Raw genomic sequence first — 22,506 nt, forward strand, 5'->3', positions numbered from 1 at the left:
CATAATCCATTATTAATAATTTGGAAGGGATATGAAAAAAGTGAGAAGGTTAAATTACCAAATTTTGAATGAAAAAGAATATATTTCGAGGACCAAAAAGAAAATGGTTTTTGAGGATAATTTAAATCAATATACCTCACTCAGTATAGGATGTGGCAAAAGCATATTTTACGGGCATTACTATAGCATACACAGAAAAAAAAAGAAAGGAGACAAAGGCAGGAAAAATTAACAGAGATTAGAGAATTAGAACACAAGCTATAAAGAGAACCTCAAAATGAAGGAGTGAAAAAATATGGATAGGCTTACAAGAAAACTTAAAGGTAAAGAGGAGTTTGAGTTTTACGAGGTTTGGGAAATGTTATACATATGATTAGATAAGAGAAATAAGGTTTCATATGAAAAAGAATTGTAAATATAAGTAACGCTTGACACAGAACTGTTAAAATGTAATTTTCACATGTATTTTGAAAATAAAAATTTTTTAAAAAAGAAATTATTGTAAGCTTGAATGATACAAACTTTTGAGGATTAACCTATGAAAGCTATTCTCTAGACAGTGAATCAACATAGCTTCTTTTTCTTTTGTAATCACATTTGAGAAAAGAATAAATTTGGTGCTTAGCTCCAGTGATTGCTAATTACTAAAATATTTTATATAGTAGTTTTATTAAAGATTAGAATTACAACAATAAAAACTATTAGAAACTAAAGGAATACAATTATAAAAAAGGTGCAGAAAAGAAAGAAAAAAAAAGTAAAATGAAGAAAAACTAAAATAAATATAGTAAAGGAAAAGAAAAGAAATAGAAAAGTAACTTTTTCCCATATTACAAGCATAAATAATTTAATGTTATCACCTTCTCTTAAATAACAACAAATGATCTTCCTGTATCCTATCTTTATCTATAGTTCATAAAACAATCCTTATATCAGCACCCTGATCAAATAAGCTAATGTTATATTCTTTCCTTTTACTTCTAACATTCTTAGTTTTTAGTCCTTTCAAATAATAACTTAAAACTTGATTTCTTTTCATATTTTCTTTGTTTCTTCTCACAAAACTATCAAAACTTTAACAAACCTCTTTTGTAAATCCATTATAGAATACTGTATTAGTTTGTTTTTTGTATATCCCTTTTAATGATTAAGATATTATCACATTTGTTTTGTATGTCCAATGAATCATCTTTTTCCACATCATTCTTGTAACCTGTCATTTTAAAATCCATTTTCAGATCAGTTTCAATCCTGTTGAATAAAATGTATTCTTCTTGATACCTTTTAGATACAGTCTATTAATAGATGACCCTTAAAATTAATTTCTGGGTCCAGTGTTCAAAAATATCCTTCAATAAATTAAAATACTTTACTTCATTCTCTAACTGAACATCAAATTCGAGTGTTCTCCTTTAATTGTAACCTTCCTCTACTGTCCAATTTTTAAAATCTTATCTTTTTCTAAAAAATTCAAATGGGAAGAATTCTATATAATTAATTCCAAAATCTTATTTCAAGTTTATCTGGACCATTAAATCAAAGATTTAATCAATCTTTTGATTTGACAAAAAATAACTTCTTAAACTTGCAGTTAAACTTTATTACATTAAGGATTGAAAACATTTCAATTGGAGCTATAAAACTTTCAATCCAATGATTTGTAAAGCTGAAGAACAGTTGGCAAAATAATTTCCAAAAATGATTAGAAAAGGAAGTATGCTAACTTACTGTTCTTTCAAAGGCATTGATGTGTTTTGAGCAAGATGGTTATTTCCTCACTGAGGATTGCTATGTCTTTGTGAGGAGTAGCTGTCTGGAACACTTGTTGATAATCTCAAATCCTCTCCTTGTCTGGAAAGGAATTATCAAAGATTTAATCTACTTGATGGGCCTTTAGATTCTACCACATTTGTCAGCTCCACTTTTTACAGAGCCACCATCATTCTTTTTTTAAAATAAATTTTATTAAGTTTCCAAATTTTAAAAACATAAAATAAAACTTTATACATTATTATCAACATCAAGACATCTTTTGCATCTCCTCACATTTTTCAGTATATGTATTTACTTATTCCTTTACTACTACATCTTACTCTTACTATAAATAAATATCTTTTATCCTTACCTCTCAATCTTCTCCATGGTATATTTACATATTTACATATTCCCTCATTCTTTTCCTAATTGCCATTTTATTTTATTTTTATTTCTAAACTACTCATACCAGGCATCCCAGGCCCTACGATAAATTGAATCTTCTGTCTTTTATTTTCATTGTTAGCCTGTCCATCTCTATACAATCTATTATTGTTTTTATAACCATGCCTTCCACTGGAACCCTTTTTTCCTTCCAGAGTTGTGCGTACGAAATCCTTGCAGCTGTTAATATATGTAACAATGTATCTATTTTATTGCATTTTTGTGTTATTATACCTAGTAAAAAAGTTTCTGGATTAAATTCAATTTTCTAATTCATGATTTCTTCTATCCATTGTCTAATTGTATTCCAATATTTTTTCACTTTCCTGCCATGTACACCAAGTATGAAAATAACTGCCTTTTTCTTTTCCACATTTCCAACAATTTGGGTCTGGGTTAAACATTTTTGCCAATCTAGAGGGAGGAAGGTGCCATCTATAGAACATATTGATTTTCCTTGTATGCTGTGGATGTAATTAGTCTGTAATTTGTTCCCCACATTATCTCCCAATTTTCCAGGTCTATATTGTGGCCAATATTTTTCGCCCATATCACCGTCTCTTTGACCACCTCCTCTTCCATTTTAAAATCCAGTAGAAAGTTATATCTTCTTGAAATCATTTTCTTTTCCATTTCTTGTAGAATTTTATCTAATTGATGCTTTTCCATGCAGAAACCAAATTGTTCTTTGTCCTTCTGATATCTCGCCTGAATTTGCATATATGGCCACCAATCTATCTTTATATTTTGTTGCTCTGATTCTTGTCTCGTTTTTAATCTTCCTTGTGTATCTAATAGGTCTTTGTAATTCCTCTTTTTTCCCAGATCCATTGCATTTGGGTAGAATTGTGCTTCCATAATTGACAGCCAGTTCGGTATTTTTGTATAATGATTCTTTTTAATCTTGTTCCATGTCTGAATTAATGAATCTCTAATCATGTGTCTCTGAAAATATGCATGATGTTTACATTTCCCATCCCATAGGAAACTATGCCACCCTCTCTGCAAGTTGTGACCCTCTATCAGCAATACTCATCTATTTTCCAGGTTGATCCAATCTTTAATCCATACCATAGCCGCAGCCTGATAATACATTTCCTAGTCAGGGAGTCCAAAACCACCCCTTTCTCTTTTGTCCTGTAAAATTTCATTTTTATCCTAGCTTTTTTCCCATCCCAAACAAATTTACTTGTTATTCGATGTAATTCTCTAAAAAAGGTGTTATCCAATCTTATTGGTCCAGTTTGAAAAAGATATAGCATTTTTGGTAGGGTAGACATTTTAACAGTGCAATTTTCCCCAGTAGTGATAGCTGTAATTTCCCCCACATTTCCAATTCTTTTTTTATTTGTATTATTAATTTGTCATAGTTATCTTTTTTGATTGAAGAGCATCTTGCTGTTAATCAAATGCCTAAATATTTTACCTTTTTCACACTTTGCATTCCCAATTTTCCTTCTAATTCTTTTTTTTTGCTTATCTTTTAAATTTGTAGTCAATAATTTTGTTTTTTTTAAATTAATCTTAAGGTCTGTGACCTTGCCAAATTCCTCTATTTCCTTTATTAATTGTACTCCCGTATCCTCTGGATCTTCCAAAAAAAAAAATTCTATATCATCGGCAAATACCTGGACCTTATAGTGCTCCTTTTTAATTAAAGCCCCTTTGATTTCTACATTTTTCCTAATGTTTTGCAATAAGTTTTCTAAGGTAAGAATAAAGAGAAGGGGTGACAGTGGGCATCCCTGCCTTACTCCCCTGTTGATCTTGAATGTTTCCGTTCTGTCACCGTTCAGTATTACACTGGCTGTCTGTGTCGTATAAATTGTTGAAATCAATTTAATAAATTAATTGCCAAATTGCATGCTTTTTAATTGTTGTATTATGAACTGCCAATTAACATTATCAAATGCCTTTTGCGCATCGAGGAAGACCATTGCCAATTGTTTTCCTGGGTTTGCTTCATAATATTCTATTATATTCAATACTATTCTGGTATTATTTTTAATTTGTCTATTTGGTAAGAATCCGTTTTGGTCTCTATGAATGATCTGATTAAGGGTTTTTTTAAATCTTTCTGCCATTATGGACATAAATATTTTATAATCAACATTTAAAAGGGATATGGGCCTATAATTTTGAATTAATTGATGGTCCGAATCTTTTTTGGGGATCAATGTTATGTATGTCTCCCCCCATGACTTAGGTAATTTTGCTGTCATCAGTACCGCATTGTACATTTCTAATAATTGCATTTCTAATTTTTCTTGGAGCGTTTTATACAGTTCCCCTGGGAGACCATCCGGTCCTGGTGTCTTATTGTTTTTCTGTTTCAGGATTGCCTCTTGCAGTTCTCTTAATGATATTTCCCTGTTTATCTCTTCTTTATCCTCTTCCAGGATCACAGGTAGCCCTTTTCCTTCTAAGTTGGATATTTCCCTTTGGTACGTCTTCCCTACTATATAATTCCTCAAAAAAACTTTTAACAATATGGGTTTTTTTTCAGTTTGATGTTGTAGGATACCATCAGTGTCTTTCAATTGTTGAATTGCTCTTTTTTCTTTTTCTTTCTTAAGTCTATAGGCTAGCCACCTTCCCGGCTTATTTGTATGTTCAAAATAATTCTTTTTTTATCTTTTTGATGTCCTGTAACCATTCATCTTGTGCGAACATATTCAATTTATGTCTAATCATTATCCTCTCTGTATTTGCTGTCTTATTATGTGGTGTTTTTTCTAGTGTTTTTTTCTAACTCCTTGAGAGTATCTAGTAGTTTAGATTGTTCTCCTTTTTTTCCTAATATCTACGTGTATTATATGAAATTGCTAGGCCCCTTACACATGCTTTAGTCGTGTCCCATAGGTTAGGAATTGATGCTTGTTTTTTGTTTTCTTTCAGAAAGAACTCCAATTCTTTTTCCATCATCTTAACACATTCTTTTTCTTTTAGGATCTCCTTGTTTAGCATCCATCTTCTGTTTTTTTCCAATCCTTTTCCAAATTATTTTAATGGGATTATGATCCACCCATGTGTTAGATTCAATTTCTATTTCTTTTATATTACGTTCCATTTCCCCATTTGTTCCCCATAACATATCCAATCTTGACCATAATGTGTGTGGTGCTGAATAGTAGGTATACCCCATTTTTGTCTGGATTTCTTTCTCACCATATATCTTTTCATCCTAATTCTTCTGCATTTGATAGAATACTTTTGATAATGTTTTCCTTTTCCTTTTTCCCCTGGATTTCCATTATTGTAATCTTTTCCTAAATTTGCTATTGCATTGAAATCACCTAGCAGGCCTATGTTCTCATATTCCTGTTCTACTAATTTTCTGTATAGTTTGGTATAAATTTTTTCTTGTTTCTCGTTCGGTGCATATATCACTGTCAATAACATTTTCTTATAATTTATATAAACTTTTAACTTCAAAATCCTACCCTCCTTGTCTGCATATATCTGTTTTGCTTGTAAATGTTTCCTAATGTATATTGCTATTCCCCTCTTTTGTTGGGCTAGAGATACATATAAATCTCCTAACTTTGGTGGTTCTAACAGTTTACTTTGATGTTTCTGGATATGTGTTTCTTGAACGCATACAATATCTAAGTTCAGTTTCTGTAGTTTAGTTATCGTTTTTTCCTCTTAATTTGTGAATTTAAACTGTTGATGTTAATGGAAATCAATTTGATTTCTTCTACCATCTTACTCTGTAGTTGTTTCTTGTTGAAGTTTGTTTGCTCTTATTTGGTGTCTCGTTCTTACGCCTTCTCTTTCCACTTCTTCCTGCTCTCTTTCCTCTTGTTCTGTTTCTCTTTCCTCCACCCTTCTTCTTGGCTCCTACTTTCCACTTCCTCTTTGCTGTTCCGGTCTTCTCCTGATACCACATACAGTTCAAAGAATTCCCTCGCTTTTTCTAAACTGTCTATTTTAAATTTTTTATCCCTCTGGGATGAGCCATTTGAACAGGATGTTATTCTTATTCAGTTGGGTGGCCAGGAATCTGTATTTCTTTCTATGTTCCCTTATTCTTCTTGGAATTTGTTTCAACATTACAATTTCTGTTCCCTTGAATATCAGTTTGTCTCTTGTCACTTTGTATATCTCATCTCCCAGTTGTTTCTTTGAGAATCGTATATGAACCTCTCTTGGAAGTCTAAAACGTATAGTTGGTATATATTTTATATACCTTGTCGATTTCCCTTCGAACCTCTTGGCCCTCTTTTTGTAACGCTTCTGCTATGAGATCTGCCATTAATTTGAGCAAGTCCTCCCCCTTTTCTTCTGTTACAGTCTGAAATCTCAGGAAGAAATCAGCCTTTTCCATCTCCAGATATGCAACTTCCTCTTCTAATTTCCTGTTCTCTCCCATTAATTTCTGTTCTTTTGATTCTACTTTCTTATCTGTTTGTTCAACCTTTGCCTCCACTGCTTTCATTTTATGCTTCATCTTTACTACTGTTTGTTGGATTGTACTTATCTTCTCGTCTAGTTTCCATATTTTACCTTTCATTTGCCCCATTTCAGTTTTAAAGTCTGCTTGGTTTCTCACCATCCTTTCTTGTATTGTTGTTAATGCCATTTGAATTGTTTGCCTGACTCACCTTCTCAGGATTCAGCATGCCCTCTATTGAACATTGTCCTGCTGGTGATGTTATCATTGATGTTGGGTTGGATGTTGTTTTCTTCCCAATTTAGCAGTAGTTGTCGTAGTGGACATCTTAGGCTTCCCAAATCTACCTGTTTTCTTAAGAAAGTCTTCCAATATTATCATCCATTGTATCATATCCCTTCTGCATTTTCTATGTTTATCTCTTCCCTTTTATCTTATTCTAATCCCTTCAGTTTATCACTACAAGGTCTAATATACTTAATAATATCTCTCCTTAATTTTATGCACACTTTATATATATATGTATATATTTATACAACAATGTAAAACTAAGTATCGCTATTGTTTATAATCTATGATAGTCTGTAACCCTCTTAATTTTCTGATCTTATTTAATCCTTTTAATAAATTAATTAGGTATAATTCTAAATGTAATAGCTTATATAGTAAACATATATAATTCAATAAATATAGATAAATATGTGTTTGATTGTTTTCTTTTCTTATATATTATATCTTATAACTTTCTTATAGTTCAATTCAGTCTATGAATCAATGTATAGCCATTAATTAGTTATACATTAATTAATTACTTGTTATCAGGTATCAAATTGTAGAAAGATATAAAGGATATATAGGGTATAGCAGTTATAAAGAATGTAGCAATCTATGAAATAGGATACATAAAGTAATTCTTGCAAGAAATCAGCTATATATATATATTGCTTTAGATTTTTTTTCAATATACAATTTTGAATTTAATACTTAGAAATTATTCAGCTTTCTTCTTCTTTCTTCCTTCTTCTTTCCTTTCTTCTGTACACTGTCACATTACTTTCCTCATTTCCTGTTTCCTCAGTCGTCTTTAATTACTTAATCACTTTCACTCTCAAATTGCACAGTCACAGCTTTCTATCAGAATGGTTCCACTCTTCATTCAGCTACAGTTCTCCATTAAAGTTCCAATTGTTCTCTCTAATGTCTCTGCTAGTAATCAGTCCAAATCATAGAAATTTTCAGTTTTTATTCACAGAGTCTTGATCTTTTCTTCTGCGGTGCTCTCTCTCAGCTGTCAAACTCTTCTATTTCTTCCTCTCCCTTTCACTCCGCTGTCCCCCACCAATTAGCCACTGCATTCACTCTCTCCGGAGACTCCCTCTGTCAAAGTCTTTCACTGGACTCTCTTCTCTCACCTCTCGAAAACTGTCCCAGTCTGCCATTATTCTTCTGATGTCTTGTATTGATCCACTTTCCTGCTTCCCGATCGCAGCTGGCTGTCACAGCTTCGGACCCACCGTAGATGCCAGGTTTCTTTTGCGCCGGATTCAAAGGGCTTCCCTGCGTTGCAGTGGGAGGTTGCTTTCTTCCTCTCTGCTCCTAGGCTTCCCCTTCTAATTCATGTGTATCTCCAAGCTTCACGATGCCTCTGAGAGCTTCCAAGCATGAAAATTCGGATACAGGATTGCAGAGATCGCTCTCCTGCTCCGCTCCACTGTAACCTCACCACCAGAAGTCCTACAGAGCCACCATCATTCTACCATTTCTTCCTTCAAAATCGCTAATTACTAGAATCTTGATGTCAGGAATATTTTATCATTTTAAATCTAGAAAATTCTACATGTATGAAATTGTGGTGAAGCCTTTATCTAGCATAATTTGTATCTGCCAATTTTTAATTCTTGCTGTACCACAGAGGCAGAAGCAAGTTAATGTGATTAGCTTTTTTTATTTGTCAGCTAACATGCTTACAATAATTTTATGAAAACTCCTGAGGCCAGAATTATCTTATAATCATTTAGTGCATTAAATGTAAAATGATTCATTTTTCATTTGGAAGTGTGTTGCTAAGTATAAGAATGAGCAAAGAGTTATAAAAGCACTCCAAATCAATCAATCAATCCATTCTTTACTTTAAAAATTAAGATTTCTGAGTTGCACTCAGCTTTATAACAAACATTTATAATATAAACCTTATTTATATAGTTTTTGTGGCAGCAGAATGGAAGTGGGTTGCCACTGCTGTCTTCTGATTTCTTCTTTGGCTTTACAGACTAGAATACAGAGCTGGAATTCCCTAGTGGAATTTCCCCTCCAAGCATTAACCAGGCCCAACCTTTCTTAGTATCAACATATTACCCAGCTAAGTAAAATATAATTTCCTTATTAATCTTACTTATAAATCTTAAATGATTGTATCTAATAATATATTTACATGCACTAAATATTATAAATTAGCATCAAATGTTCTGAACCTGTATGCATGTGTGTATATGTATATGTCTCCATATTTTTTGAAAGGTAGGGAGATAAACATGAGCTCAGCTGTTAGGCACCATGCATTCCAATTTCATTGGCAATTTCTGTGACCTGTTCAACAACCCTGATAGAGGCAGGGATGGATGGGTGGATGGGATGAATTAAAGTTCATTCAATGTCTTGTTTATTGTATTTGATAAAATAATTTATTATCAATTCCATCCAAATATTCTGTGTAACTCATAAGTCAAAGCAGCCAATAAAATAAAGCAGGAGCGATAAAAATAGCAGTCTGTCAGAACAGCTAAAAAGTAAAGCAAATAAACCAACTTAAAACCAGATGTAAAATTAACAATAAAAATAGAAATAAACATAAAACATACCAAAGATAATAGCAGTCCAGCAAATGTTATTTTCAATGCACTGCATTAGCTGTTTTTCTGAATACTAAGAGAGCCAGTGAGAGAGCAGTGATAGGCCATTTCCTATCAATTGAATTAGGAAATAATCAAAATCATGTCTGGTGTTCAGAGTAGGTTCTGATCACTGATTAAGTGATCAACATTCTCTTCATGGCTTGGTATCTAATTTATAGCTTTACTGCCATCTATTGGCCATTATATAATTTCCTCCTTAAAACATGTTATTTGAGAAATTGATTTATTCATTTCTACAGCTATAGAATACACATCAGACATAAGCTCCTAAATGTAAGATGTAGTTGCCTTATCAATCTTATATTAGCCGAAGCTTCTCAAGATTGTCAGTGTAAACAGCTGTTATACAAAGAAGACTAGAAGAGAACAATCTATGCAGTAGTTGGAAACTTCATATTTGCTATAATTTCTTGGAAATCTCTAATTGTTTGCAAAGACAATTGATTTAGGATATCAGATTATTAGAAGAATAAAAATGGTCCAACAAATTGTTATTCCTCATGAGAAATGAAGTTTATGTAGTATTTAGATTGGATAATATCAGTACTTCTTCTCCCCCTCTCCTCCTCCTCCTCCTCCCTCTCCTTCTTCTCCTTTTCTTCTGCCTCCACTTCAATTTAATTTTCTTGAACCAAAATAAAAGAAAACAGTTGGAATGCTCCCCAAGTGAAACTGCATTCAAAGAGCAGGTATTTCCACTCAATGGAAATACCACAAATATAACTCCAAATGCAATCTCCAAAGGACAATTTAGATCTTCTCTCTATGCTACAAATATATGTTGATAATATAAAGCATGCATGTAAGAAGATGTATTGAATATGTTCACCACCTTGAATTATTTGAAACAAATAATAAAGCCAAAATTCAAATAAATAAACAAATACATTATGGATATCCTAATTGTTGAAACATGCTGATATTAAATATTACTACAGACTTTCAAGAATAACACTTAGGAATTTACATGGAACAATGTTTATGCAAATATTTTGACATTTTTCTTTGTTATTTGCCTAATTTATAAATGTTTCATTGGAAACATTTTCTCATAATTATCCTTAAATAAAGTAATACATAGATTCTTTGTTGTGTTAATATGACATAACAGTGACCCCTAGTGACAGCCTATAGAATTTATTAATATCTGTTAGTAGAAATATCAGAAACATTTCTTTGTGCAAGAAAAAGCTCCTGCTGAGCTCACCAAAATACAGTTAGTCCCATGTGTGGGATTACAAAAGGGTCTTATGGAAAAAAATGTCTTAAATCCTAACTCTAAACTACATTTCCAGATAATTAAATTGGGCATTAAGTCTTTAAATTAGGAAATTTCATTGCATGGTACACAGATATTGTGTACAAATACACAACATCAAATATTACAGCTTAATAGGAAGGTTTGTACTCTACTTACATGTGCAGAATTTATACAGTGTTTACTTCCTGAAATGTCTAAATAGATGTATAGGACTTCTAATTAAATCATTAAGATTAATTGGCAGTCATAGTAGAGACCGTATTAAATATATATAAAACATTGCTGCTTTTGATTTTAAGATTATTTTATCAAAATATGGAAGTTTATTGCATATATGGTAGATAACACTATTCAGTGAAACGTTGGATCAAATAAATATTGGAATGCAAAAAAGAAAGAACTGTTAGTGAATAAAAAGTTAGACTGTTTCTTTCTGCAACTTTCTTCCTTCCAAAAAATAGTCTGAGTAAAATATGAATGTATGTACAACTGTCAGTATTATTACAATACCATAGCAATTTTTAATTATTTGGTATGGGCAATTTCATTGTGTTTTTGAGAACAGAACAATTTTTTCTACATAGGAGAAGGAAGTTCACCATCGTTTGCAATAAGATAACCATAACAATATAATATGGACATAAAAATAGAACAACTATTAAATAGTGACAATCTTTATGTTCAGTATGAACAGACTACATCTCTCTGAAAACATAGATGTCATTAAGAACTTTTCTGAAAATAAATGAATGAAGATGAACATACTTTTCTGGGACACTTTTTCCCGAGGAGGGAGGATCCCAACAATTAATTTGCTGCTCTCCAGCATTACCTTTTCATCCCTTGGAATGGTGGTGCTTTATAACTAACAATAGCTCTGTCTTTGTGGTTATTTCCTTTTCCCACTTCCTAGCGCTGTTGCTGAAGCTGAAGCCATTGAACCGCTAATTAGTGTTCTAAGCTGTAAAAGAGACGGTGCCGTGGCTAGTGCTGCCTCTGTTCTCACAAACTTAGCCATGCAGGAGCCATTACGTCTCACCATCCAAAGCCATGGTTTTATGACTGCCATTGTAGATCCACTGAATTCCACTAACAGCACTGTGCAGAGCAGAGCAGCTCTTGCTGTGGCTGCTATGGGCTGTGATGCTGAGGCCAGAACTGAGGTAAGGCATATGTCCATCTTCTATATTAGGGTAAAACAAGTCCTGGGATTTTTCATGTCACACAGCTTTCTTGGATCAGCATATTTTGCTGTATTTCCAGGTAAATGTCAAAGTTTTGGTTCTCTAATATTGGATCTCTAATACTTGGCTGTGTAAAATTGTCAGTTTCAATAAACAATTTGCAATGCTTATATTCATGCCGTCTGGCTTCTCAGCCAGATTTGAAAAATTTCAAAGGACAAGCAGGTTAGAAATTGGACTGTGATTCAGAAAAAAGTATCCAAGTCAGGTCAGCTTTAGTTTAGCTATATGGTATATATAAATCCTAAGAAAAAAAGGTATCCTTGTTATACTGTGCATAATGAAAAAAATGATGGGTGTAATCAATGCAAACCACATAATTATTTTGTTGTAAAGTTCATGTTTTCCTTGTAAAAAAATGCCCAGACACCAGGCTTTCTATTTACTATTTTGATAAAAACATAAGACTGTGGAAAGCATTTTGAAGATGGACTTTGCAAAGCTTGTTGTACAACAAAATGTTTGTGGTTGGCTGCTTTGCTCGGAGGTTTGAGAGCTGCTTCAAAGCTATTCTCCATTCATGTGTGTGGTTGCACACATAGATTGCCAACAATGCAAAGCAACTATAGGCATGGCTGCTTTAACATTTTGAGGGATTTTTTCCACACACAACCTCCTTTGCAAAACACCTTCTTGGAATTCTTTGCACAGCCCTATCAAATAATATAAGGAAAAACTTTAGTCTGAAATCCAGTGCTACTAGTTAGTTTAATGCTATTTGCATATATTTGGCCTCAGGGATTGGCAACAAGGCAACAGGGAAATTTTGTTAGCTCTCCAAACACAATTTTACATTTTAAAATTTAAGTTTTAAATTGGTCAACATCTAGTGCAATTGCTATGTTCTGGTTGATACATTTACTCACAGATCCATGTGCTTGTAAATAAGCATGCAAATTTGTTACTACAAATTGTGTCTAAATAATTCAAAAAAGCTGCAATAACATTTCTTACTGGTGGATAGACTGGGTTTTAGATTTTAGGGAAGGCATTATCTTACTGCAATATATTCTTACTAGTCTTTCTTCCACAGTATAGACAGTTACCTCTTTCTTTCTGATGTTACCCATTCACATGCTTCTCCCTCAACAAAAAAATGTTTCTGCGTCACTTCGTAAAAAGTTACGTTACACTCATCAGTCCTTTCATTGCTTGCTCAGAAATAGAAAGTGAATATTAATAAAGGAGAGCAATAGCAGAAGGTAGGAAAGTCCAGTAATTAGCAGCTTCAGCAGTTGCCAGCATTCCAGCCTTTTCATTGATTTACACATAGGTTAGTGACTACCTTGGGCAGTGACCATTCATAGAGACCATGGTGATAAAAAAAGTAACATGACATTTGCGGGCAGAGCAAAGGAAAGCTAAATCAAGATCATAAACATAGTCAGTTTCACTTGGTGACTACTTTGCTTAACAAAATAAAATTGCCAATCTCAATTGCAGTTGAGACCAAATAATTTTATAACATTGTCTTACTAGTAGGCACTTCAAAAATCCTATCTTAGTCCTTGTGGAAAAAGCCAAGTCCTTCTGTTTCTCTTTGCAGGATTTAGCTTACCTTGGCTAGAAAGGAAATCTCTAGTGCTATTTCACTATAAGTATAGCCTTAATTATTCAGTCCTAATTGAGTAAGTATTCTTGGCAGCAATTTTGCTCCTGGGGTTGAGTGTAGCCCTTGCCAACCTATTTATGTATAACAAGCCTGTCCTATCATGCCAGCAGAGGAGGCCTGCTGAGTATCTTGTCAGTCAAGGAACTCTAACAGGATCCAAGAGAAGAGCTTTCTCTGCTGTAGCATCATCTGGAACATCCTGTCCCCCAGGATGAAGTTTGCCCCTCCCTTCCTTCCTTCTAAAGGGCCTGAAGACATCTGATGATTGGCCTGGGGACCCAATAAAGGAGTACATCACTGGAGGTGGCTGCTGGACTAATTAGCTGGTCCCATTTTTCCATTGTACTTCCTGATGTCTCTCCACCCATCTTCTTTTAATTTCATATTATTGTACCTCCATTCTTTATTGTTTTTCATTGCTATTGTTATATTTACATTTTTATCATTTGTTTTTCAATTTTATTGTTATATTGTTATTGCTGTGGGGCTACATCCATAGTAGCCCCCGAACAAATGGACAGCAAATAAAGTTAACAAACAAACAAACAAATGTTTTCTTTCAGTTACGAAATTCTGGTGGACTTGAACCTCTTGTTAAGCTTCTGCATTCTAAGAATGATGAAGTCCGGAGAAATGCTTGTTGGGCTGTTATGGTTTGTGCAAGTGATGAATTAACAGCAGCTGAAATGACCAGGTTGGGGTGAGTTGAGATGCCAAAGTGATAGTGTTGGTGTGGTAGGATCAGATCAATGTTTTGATGCTATCTTATATTCATCTTGTCTTCAAGTTGTATTATAATATATCCATATTTAGGGACTAACCAAGCACATGTTGCATCAGATATTCCATTTCATCACCCATCCACAACAGTCACTTCTTCATTTTTGCCACAGTCCCTTTTCTGAAAGAAACCTGATGGTAGTTTTGTGCCTGAGGGTGTGCTTTTCATAATATAAAGTATATATATTTATTTTAAAAGATTATTAATTTGTTATTATTTATTGTAACTATATTTTATGCTGCCTTTTTTGCATCTTTACTCCAGTCATATTGGCCTTTGAATTTTTGTATTTTTAGATTTTGTATTTCATCTGTTTTATTATAAAATAATTGGAACACACTAATACACACTCTTTTGTAGCTATAATATACATTATAATAAATAATGAATCCCTTGTCACATGGTTATACTTGGCTATGTTCAATAAAGTGATAAAAATTGTGGATGAACACATCAGGATAGCATCAGTTTAAGATGATGTAAGAAGGAGATGAAAGTTAAATTGCTTATATGCAAGTATATTGTTGGAGAGAATTAGATAATGGCAAATAGGGATTAGTCATGCATTGGTTTGCACATAGATCAGAAACAGCACTGACAGAACCAGGGAGTTTGCCTTACTTCTAGTTGGTATCACCAATAAAATATTTTCAAATTTCCTGATATTTCATGCAAGCTAATGAGAACCTGTGAGATATGAGCAAAATTTTGATATTTTACACAAGACTGCTGGTTTTGTGATTTTGCTACCTTTTGTCTACTTTTACTATCATTTAAATGTACTTATCCTTGCTCTCATCCTATTCTGTTTTATTTTGTGAGCATGTTCTCAAGAGAACTAGAAAAATGGTACATTTCTGAAATCAGATGTATTTCAGTACTGTATAAATTGTTTGTAAAAGATTACAGTATAATAAGAGAAATACTGTAATGAATTGGAACAATGTTTTTGGTAAATTCTCTTTTGTTTCTTTGCTAAAGTGCTTTAGATATTCTTGATGAAATTAACCTCTCTATTGGTCGCAAAAATAACTTCAGTGAAGCAGCATTGGAAAAGATACTTGATCACAATCTTCCACAAAAATACAGTCAAATGGGATTTTTAGCATCTACTAACATAATCTTGGATGGATTCTATGACTATGGGCAGGTAAACTTGCTTTAAGCATACATTAAGAGTCTTTACAGAACTGCTGCATATCAAACAAAGATCATTAGTTAACATCACCAATACATAGGAGATCATAGCAAGAAAAGACTTCATGACAGGGCATTGCACTTTACTTTCCACCATCTGGGTCATATGATGATAAATGTTAAACTGTCATTTATTATCACAAGTATAAATAGGACTGAGATTTATCTGCTCTTGTCTTACCATAAGTATAAGTAGAAAGAAGCTTTTTAATACTTTACTTTTGTTACACTTTTCTCAGTTGGATTTTAAAAAATATTAATATATATATGTTACTTTATGTTTTAAAGATTAAAAAACTTTAGAAATAATTTTATCACTATAGCTTGTTTCACGATTTGATCATATAACATGGTGTTTTTATTTTTTTGCTGAAAGATGAACATGGGCTTGAAACCATACAATCATTAGTTTATACTTTATTGCTGATGTTTATAAAAATATTAATTTGGTATCTTGTCTAAAAGAACAAAAGATCATTCAATACAGGAATAACAGCAAAATAATAAATATTTTAACAAGTTTTTTTAATAGTTTAATGTTATTCACACAAATAGTTAAAGTTCGAAATTTCAAAAACAGTTTAATACTGTAGATATCTATTTTATTATGATGTTCAATAATAAAAAATTGTCATTTAAAAAGAAATTTAACAATTGGCTTCAACAGATATTTGTTATGTAAAACATTGTGATTTAAAACAACATTTTGTCAGATGCCAAGTTAACCAATAATAAACTCTTAAGTTTTGTTTGTTTCTTTCTTTAATAAACTAGAGTTTACTTTAAATCAAAAATCTTATTTTGTATTTAACTGTAAATCTTCATATGCTAAAATGAAGTTGAACTTTGTTTCAGGCATTTTATTCATGAACATTATTCCTATGTGCTTAACACTAAATTAGTATTAATACTACTAATATAGTATTATTAGCAAGAGTTCCCAATAACTTTTGTAAACTTCCTAGAGATGGCAGACAATTTATATTATATACCTTACTGAAATTTTCTCATAGGTGAAACCTGGTGAAAAGCTATTGTCACTGGAGGAACTCTGTGCTCAGGAGCTTAATGATCATCGTGCTATAATTTTAATAAATGCTAAACTATCAGAACTGTGAGTCTACTAATAAGATTATTATAGAGACTTTAATAATTGACTTCATCAGAAGCTAGCCAATCCAATTCTCCAAGATCTCAGGCAAAAAATTTTCATTGCTCATGAAATATCCTGGAATGTCTTGGTCCAAATAACCTTCTCTATCCACTAAGAGTTACATGTCTGTATTTATTTCTTATTCTAAAGGCAGTTTTTATAAAAAGTCATATTAATCTTACAACCTCTCTTTCAGGTGGTGGGTGGGTGAGCTAGTGATAGTTCACATGAAAAGTTTTATAGCTGATCAGTGATTTAAACCCTACTCAAAGCTATTAAAGAGCAGAGTTACATTAACACCGAGTTTTTAATATTTCTTTTCATAAACTTAATATTTTAAGATTTAGCTTTTTAAAATATGCATTAATATTAATCTAATCATGATGATACAGTGGTTAGAATGAAGTATTGCAGCTAATTTGCTGACTGCCAGCAGTTTGGCAGGTCAAGTCTCACTGGCTCAAGGTTGACTTAGTTTTCCATCTTTCCAAGGTCGGTAAAATGAGGACCCAGATTGTTGGGGGCAATATGCTGACTCTGTAAATTGCTTAGAGATGGCTGTAAAATACTGGGAAGGGGTATATAAGTCTAAGTACTATTTAAAACAATATTTTCTTGCGGTAGAGGGAAAGAGTACACAAACTGGAGTACATTAAATCCTCAGTATTCACATTTCCAGCCCTCTACACAGTTTATTAATTACTCTTTTAGTTTCAGTCAATACCAATGTGTAAAAAGAATCATTTATGTGACTGCTTTAGGAAATATTCATTTTCTCAAATTTCATAAATTAGGTTGAAGCCATATCAGCAGAAAGTAATATCCATAGAAAAATAGGATTTAAGTACAGACACAAAAATAGAAGTGATAGGAGGAAACTGAGCTCACATAAATATACATACATAGGGAGAAATTGTGTCTAGGTACATAAAATAACAAATTATTTCTTAATCTCATATAGATTTTCCACTCAAATCTCATTGTTACTTATTGCTCAGTCACAACTTCTATAACTAAGGTACTATATTTAATACCTACAGAAACAACCTGTTTCAATTTTCTTAGGCTAAATTCAGCAGCACTGAAAAAGGATTAAATGTCCAGATGTTTTATTCTGAGCAATATGCAAAATAAATGACTGATATAACACCCTTTCTGTTTCAGTGAACACCAAGCAATTTCCATATCAGTCGAGGAAAAACCACAAGAGACCTCAGCCTCTCGAATGGGGGTGCCTGCCAGCAATACCAGGAAAACTAGCAGAACTAAGTAAGCATTTACATTTTTATAATTGCTCTTTTTCCTTTGGTGAATTTTAGGTTTAAAAATGTATAAATTAGATTTCTTTTTTTCAAAAAATCAAATCACTTGCTTTATCAGAGTTTGAAATGAATGATGATCTAAAATAAGAAAGCTATTCAAGTTTCTGTGAAATGCAGATTCTTCTCAAATTTTAAAATCTCATGGCACCCTTTAGATACCAATTTAACTTTATGTAATTTCATCCACCCTATCCATCATAGTGGCATCAGAATAAGCTATTTTGTCACACTGGTTAAGTCAAATTCCACTATGATACTAAGTTCCTGCATCAAACTCCTATTGAGGCTTTAAGTAATGGATAAACAAAAGTTTATGGAATATTTTCTATTTGTTCTGACGTTATTTGGCAAGATAGCGATTTCTAGTAAAAGCTACATCTAGATAGTCCTTGATTTAAAACCAAAATGAACCCAAAATTTCCATTGCTAAGCAAGACAGTTAAGTAAGTTTTGCCCCATTTTGCAATCTTTCTTGCTACAGTTGTTAAGTATAACACTTTTTAAAAGTGAATCTGGCTTCCTCATTGATTTTATTTGTCAGAAGGTTGCAAAGGGTGATTAGATGATGCCAAAACACTGCAAGCGTCATCAATATATGCTGGTTGCCAACCACCCAAATTTTGATCATGTGACCATGGGGATACTTCAATCATAAATTTGAAAAATGGTCATAAGTGCAGTTTTCAGTGTACCTGTACTGTATTGTATTTTGTGTCCAGAAGATAACTGAAAACATTAATAACATTAATAAATCTTCCAGACTCAAAAAATTATTCAGACTGTTATTTACATATAGAAGCTGGAAAATACATTCATTCATAAATGGTACTAAGCGGAGGAAACCTTCTTGGTGGTAACCAATGCATACATACTTAGGATATACCAATTCACATTATGTTATATGTATTTTTTATTTAGTAACTAGGGTCAATATTACACAGCATTAACATTAATGGATACTTGATACCTGCAGCTCCCTCTACTCTGGTTTCAACTACAATTGAGATAGCCCTTGTGTTTTTCGTACTGTATAATCATTTAAGACACAAAACATGATTTATATACAATAATATGAATATGCTAAAAAGATACAGTATATGAGACATTATCAATAGTCACACATATTTCCTGATTCAAACATGGAATGAAATGTATTTGCCATTGTTAAATTATATATGTGTATATCTATCTATACATACTCAATAATTTACATACTCATATATTTTATTACTGCATATCTAGTGAATGGATGCTTTTTTTTCCTCTTTAAGGCTAGCTTGTTATTGCATGGTAGAAGGCTTTTTAATAATTGCCCAAAAGATTAAATGAATTGGATCCAAACTAGATTTCTATACTCACAGTCCTATGCAGATTTTCCCCCTAAGAAAATGCCCTATCAGATTCAGTGCGTCTTTATAGATATTTACCTTAGTGGATTCAAAAAAATAACTTCACACTTATTGTAATGTGATCAAAAGTCAACTAACTTATTTTGGTACAGTTGGTGTAATTAAAGATATACTCTTTGCTAATGCTTTTGCTAAAAAAAAGAAAAAAGAAACCAGGGCTCTTGTAGACACAAATAATAGCATGTAGTATCTATTTGTTACTGTATACCCCAGATAAAACAGAAGCCTGCCATTTTGCCCCTGCATTTTTTCTTTGAAAGCATCTTTCTGTATCTCATACACAGCAGTTCCTGTGGCACGATTGTCTGGATATTGATTAGGAAAGATCCAAGTCCCCTCCCCCCCCCCACATACACACACAAATGAGAGAAGAATTTGCGTTCTGTCAAAGCACTATTGTGGGGCTATATCCACCTTTCTCAAGGATAGTTGCACCATGGATCCCTTGGAGGTGATGTGTGTCATCCCCATCAGCCATGCTTGAAAAGCAAAATGTTTTATTCCAATTTTGAAAATGGTGGGAATTGAAGCCATGGTTTATTTAATAAATCACAGTTGGCTGCTTTCACATAAGGCATTAAACCATAAATCATCTGTTTAAACCACAATTGTTGGATTCATTCAAAATGGCTCAATTTCATCTGTTGAATTCTCCACTGGCTTCCATAATAAGGGTGCTACTTGATAAAAAAAAAATAGAAATGTGCCTTAAAAGCAGCTATTTTTGACGTGCCTACTGATTGCAAATATGACTGAATTGATTTAAATAATTTTAAATTTAATTGCTTAGCCCAGTAGTTATAAAACATGGAAGCGAGCAAAATAATTAAATTAATGTGGAATATACGTTTTTAATACTATATTCCATTGGATTGCAAGGAAAGGATACTTCCACAGAAAATTATTTGCCTATTGATTTCGCTTGGAAGGCCCCCAAGGATTCTTAATAATGGTTCCCTTCTCCTCTCAATTTGTTAAGAATTTGTATGCCTTAAAAAATGAAGAGATATTGGCAATTATTTTGTAATTTTGATAGTTCATTGGATGAAAAACCAGAATCTCCAGGACGGTCTTCTTCAATCAGTAAAGGAAGCTCTAGAGAGAAAGGATCAAGGTATTGGTACTCTTGTTTCAAGCTTGAGGGTAAAGATTTTGGCCCAAGGCCCTACATTCTGAAAAACAAACTCAAGGAAGCAAAAAGAGAGAGAGAGAGAGAGAGGAGAGGGAGAGAGGGAGGGAGGGAGAGGGAATAAATGAGCAGCACTAAATATTGATACAGTAGAATATTATTTCAATTGCATAGGCTACATGTAATAATTGACAATTTTGAGTCCATGGTAGCAATCTTGCAAAGATATGGATAATGCACTAAGGTAAACTGTAAGGTCTGGAAAGCATAGTATTGCATATAACATACAATTCAAAACAGTCTCTTTGTAGCCTGGCAGTTATCTTTTGTAGATTGTCACAACTCTGCCTTTTCTTGCTCATATCATTATGAAGCCCTTTTCTACTGAAATAGATAAATGAACTTAGAGAACAGTATTAATTATAGCAAACAGCCCATCCATGTTAGGCAGACTGAGCTTCAGCCAATACTTTTTTCTTGGTGGATTTCTCTGTACATTCATCATGTCACAGGATGTAATTGAAATGTTCCACTTCTGAATATTCTCAGAGCTTTTTTTTTTTCAGTATCCAATTTTATTAAATTATATGTGACCAAAACAATCTAGCATGGAAAAAATAGCATTTATCTTGGTCCATCTTCCTCATGTTATTAAACTCTGGTTTTTCTTCAGAGTATATAAATCTATCTTATATTACTCCTTTTTTTCAGGTCTAATTATGCTGAGAATTCAGACCCTTTGTTAAGTGCTTAAAAGTTTAGCATCTTAAAGTTACTGCAAGGCATCTAAATAAAACCAACACCGTGGCAACTTTGCATGGCAATCTCTGATGATTCAATTCAGTTAAATCTAGCAATTCCAAAACACACAGAAATATGTGCAGCTATTGTTTCAAAATGTTTTAAATAGGTAACTGTAACACATTTTTATGATACCAATCTACTTCATTTAGTGTATAGTACATTGGTGGTCTTGTATTTGCAGCAGTTTTTTAGTAGCTGTGCAAGTAAAAGCTCTCAGGGTGACACTAAGAATAGCACAAATAAAACATAATAAAATACCTGGTATTTGAAACTTCAGAACTGACTAAAATGTTACAGAGCTAATGCTGTTTAAAAACACAGAATAGTTTAGCAGCAGAAGAAAATTAAAGGGTCTAAATTAATGTTCAAAAATTCATATTTGTTGGAGAAAATCATAGAATAACAATTAGGCAAACTTTTTTAGAAGGATGTTTTGTGGCTAAAAGGTTATTGCTGAAAAGCTCTATTTCTGAATTGCATTAGTCATTATTTCAGAATAAGGTTGCGAATTATGATCTTGAGCCTCAGGTATAATATATTGGAAGAAGTACTTTTTCAGCCTTGTTCAGAACTATACAGTGGAACCCCAGGTCACAAACATTTCTGTTCATGATCAAATCGGGTGACAACCAAAAATTTCAGAAAATTGTTGCTACTGATCGTGAACAGATCCACAGGTCCTGATCAAATACAGCCGCGGCAATTTTCGCTGCCATGGCAATTTTCCCTTCTGCACATGGGCTGAATGGTAGGTGCATGCGCACTCAGTCTTGCTTCTGTCTGTCACCAAATTGGGTTGCAACTGAAGTCCTGGAATGGATTACAGTCATGACCCCAAGGTTCTTCTGTATTGCATATCTAGGATGGGCATAGATATAAATTGATCACGTGCTTTCATCATTTTAGAGCAACTTTCTTTTCTTTGATTTGAATAGACTTTATTGATTCTCTTATTGTTGCATTTGTATTTTTATTTGCTGCCTTTTTGTGTGCATGCTTGCTTGCTTTTTCCTGTCTTTTTAGATTTTTAAAGAAAAAGTTCTTTCTATTCACTAGCTTTATTGTCTTTAAATGACTGGATTTATAC

At 32.9% G+C, this 22,506-nt stretch overlaps 1 protein-coding gene and 1 long non-coding RNA gene across 6 annotated transcripts in view; one reads left to right on the plus strand and one right to left on the minus strand.

The window, feature by feature from the left end:
- Window positions 1-22,506, plus strand: part of ARMC3 (armadillo repeat containing 3) — an 89,858-nt gene that overhangs the window by 61,138 nt on the left and 6,214 nt on the right. For 4 of the 5 annotated variants that reach the window (XM_087916486.1, XM_087916490.1, XM_087916488.1 and 1 more), the window contains 6 exons: window positions 11,682-11,931; window positions 14,188-14,324; window positions 15,387-15,555; window positions 16,616-16,716; window positions 17,920-18,024; window positions 20,523-20,600. In XM_087916486.1, coding sequence (XP_087772612.1) covers window positions 11,682-11,931; window positions 14,188-14,324; window positions 15,387-15,555; window positions 16,616-16,716; window positions 17,920-18,024; window positions 20,523-20,600 — 840 coding nt within the window. The remainder of the gene's footprint in view (window positions 1-11,681; window positions 11,932-14,187; window positions 14,325-15,386; window positions 15,556-16,615; window positions 16,717-17,919; window positions 18,025-20,522; window positions 20,601-22,506) is intronic. The other variant, XM_087916487.1, reaches the window with a different exon arrangement.
- On the minus strand, window positions 1,734-7,644 carry LOC148123949 (uncharacterized). The gene is made up of 3 exons (XR_015740111.1): window positions 7,580-7,644; window positions 6,807-6,949; window positions 1,734-1,851 (listed from the first exon to the last, which is right to left on the minus strand). It is a non-coding gene; the product is annotated as an uncharacterized LOC148123949 (long non-coding RNA).

Source organism: Pseudonaja textilis, chromosome Z (assembly GCF_049901715.1).
Source record: "Pseudonaja textilis isolate UNSWEBS1 chromosome Z, rPseTex1.2, whole genome shotgun sequence".
NCBI classification, from domain to species: Eukaryota; Metazoa; Chordata; class Lepidosauria; order Squamata; family Elapidae; genus Pseudonaja; species Pseudonaja textilis.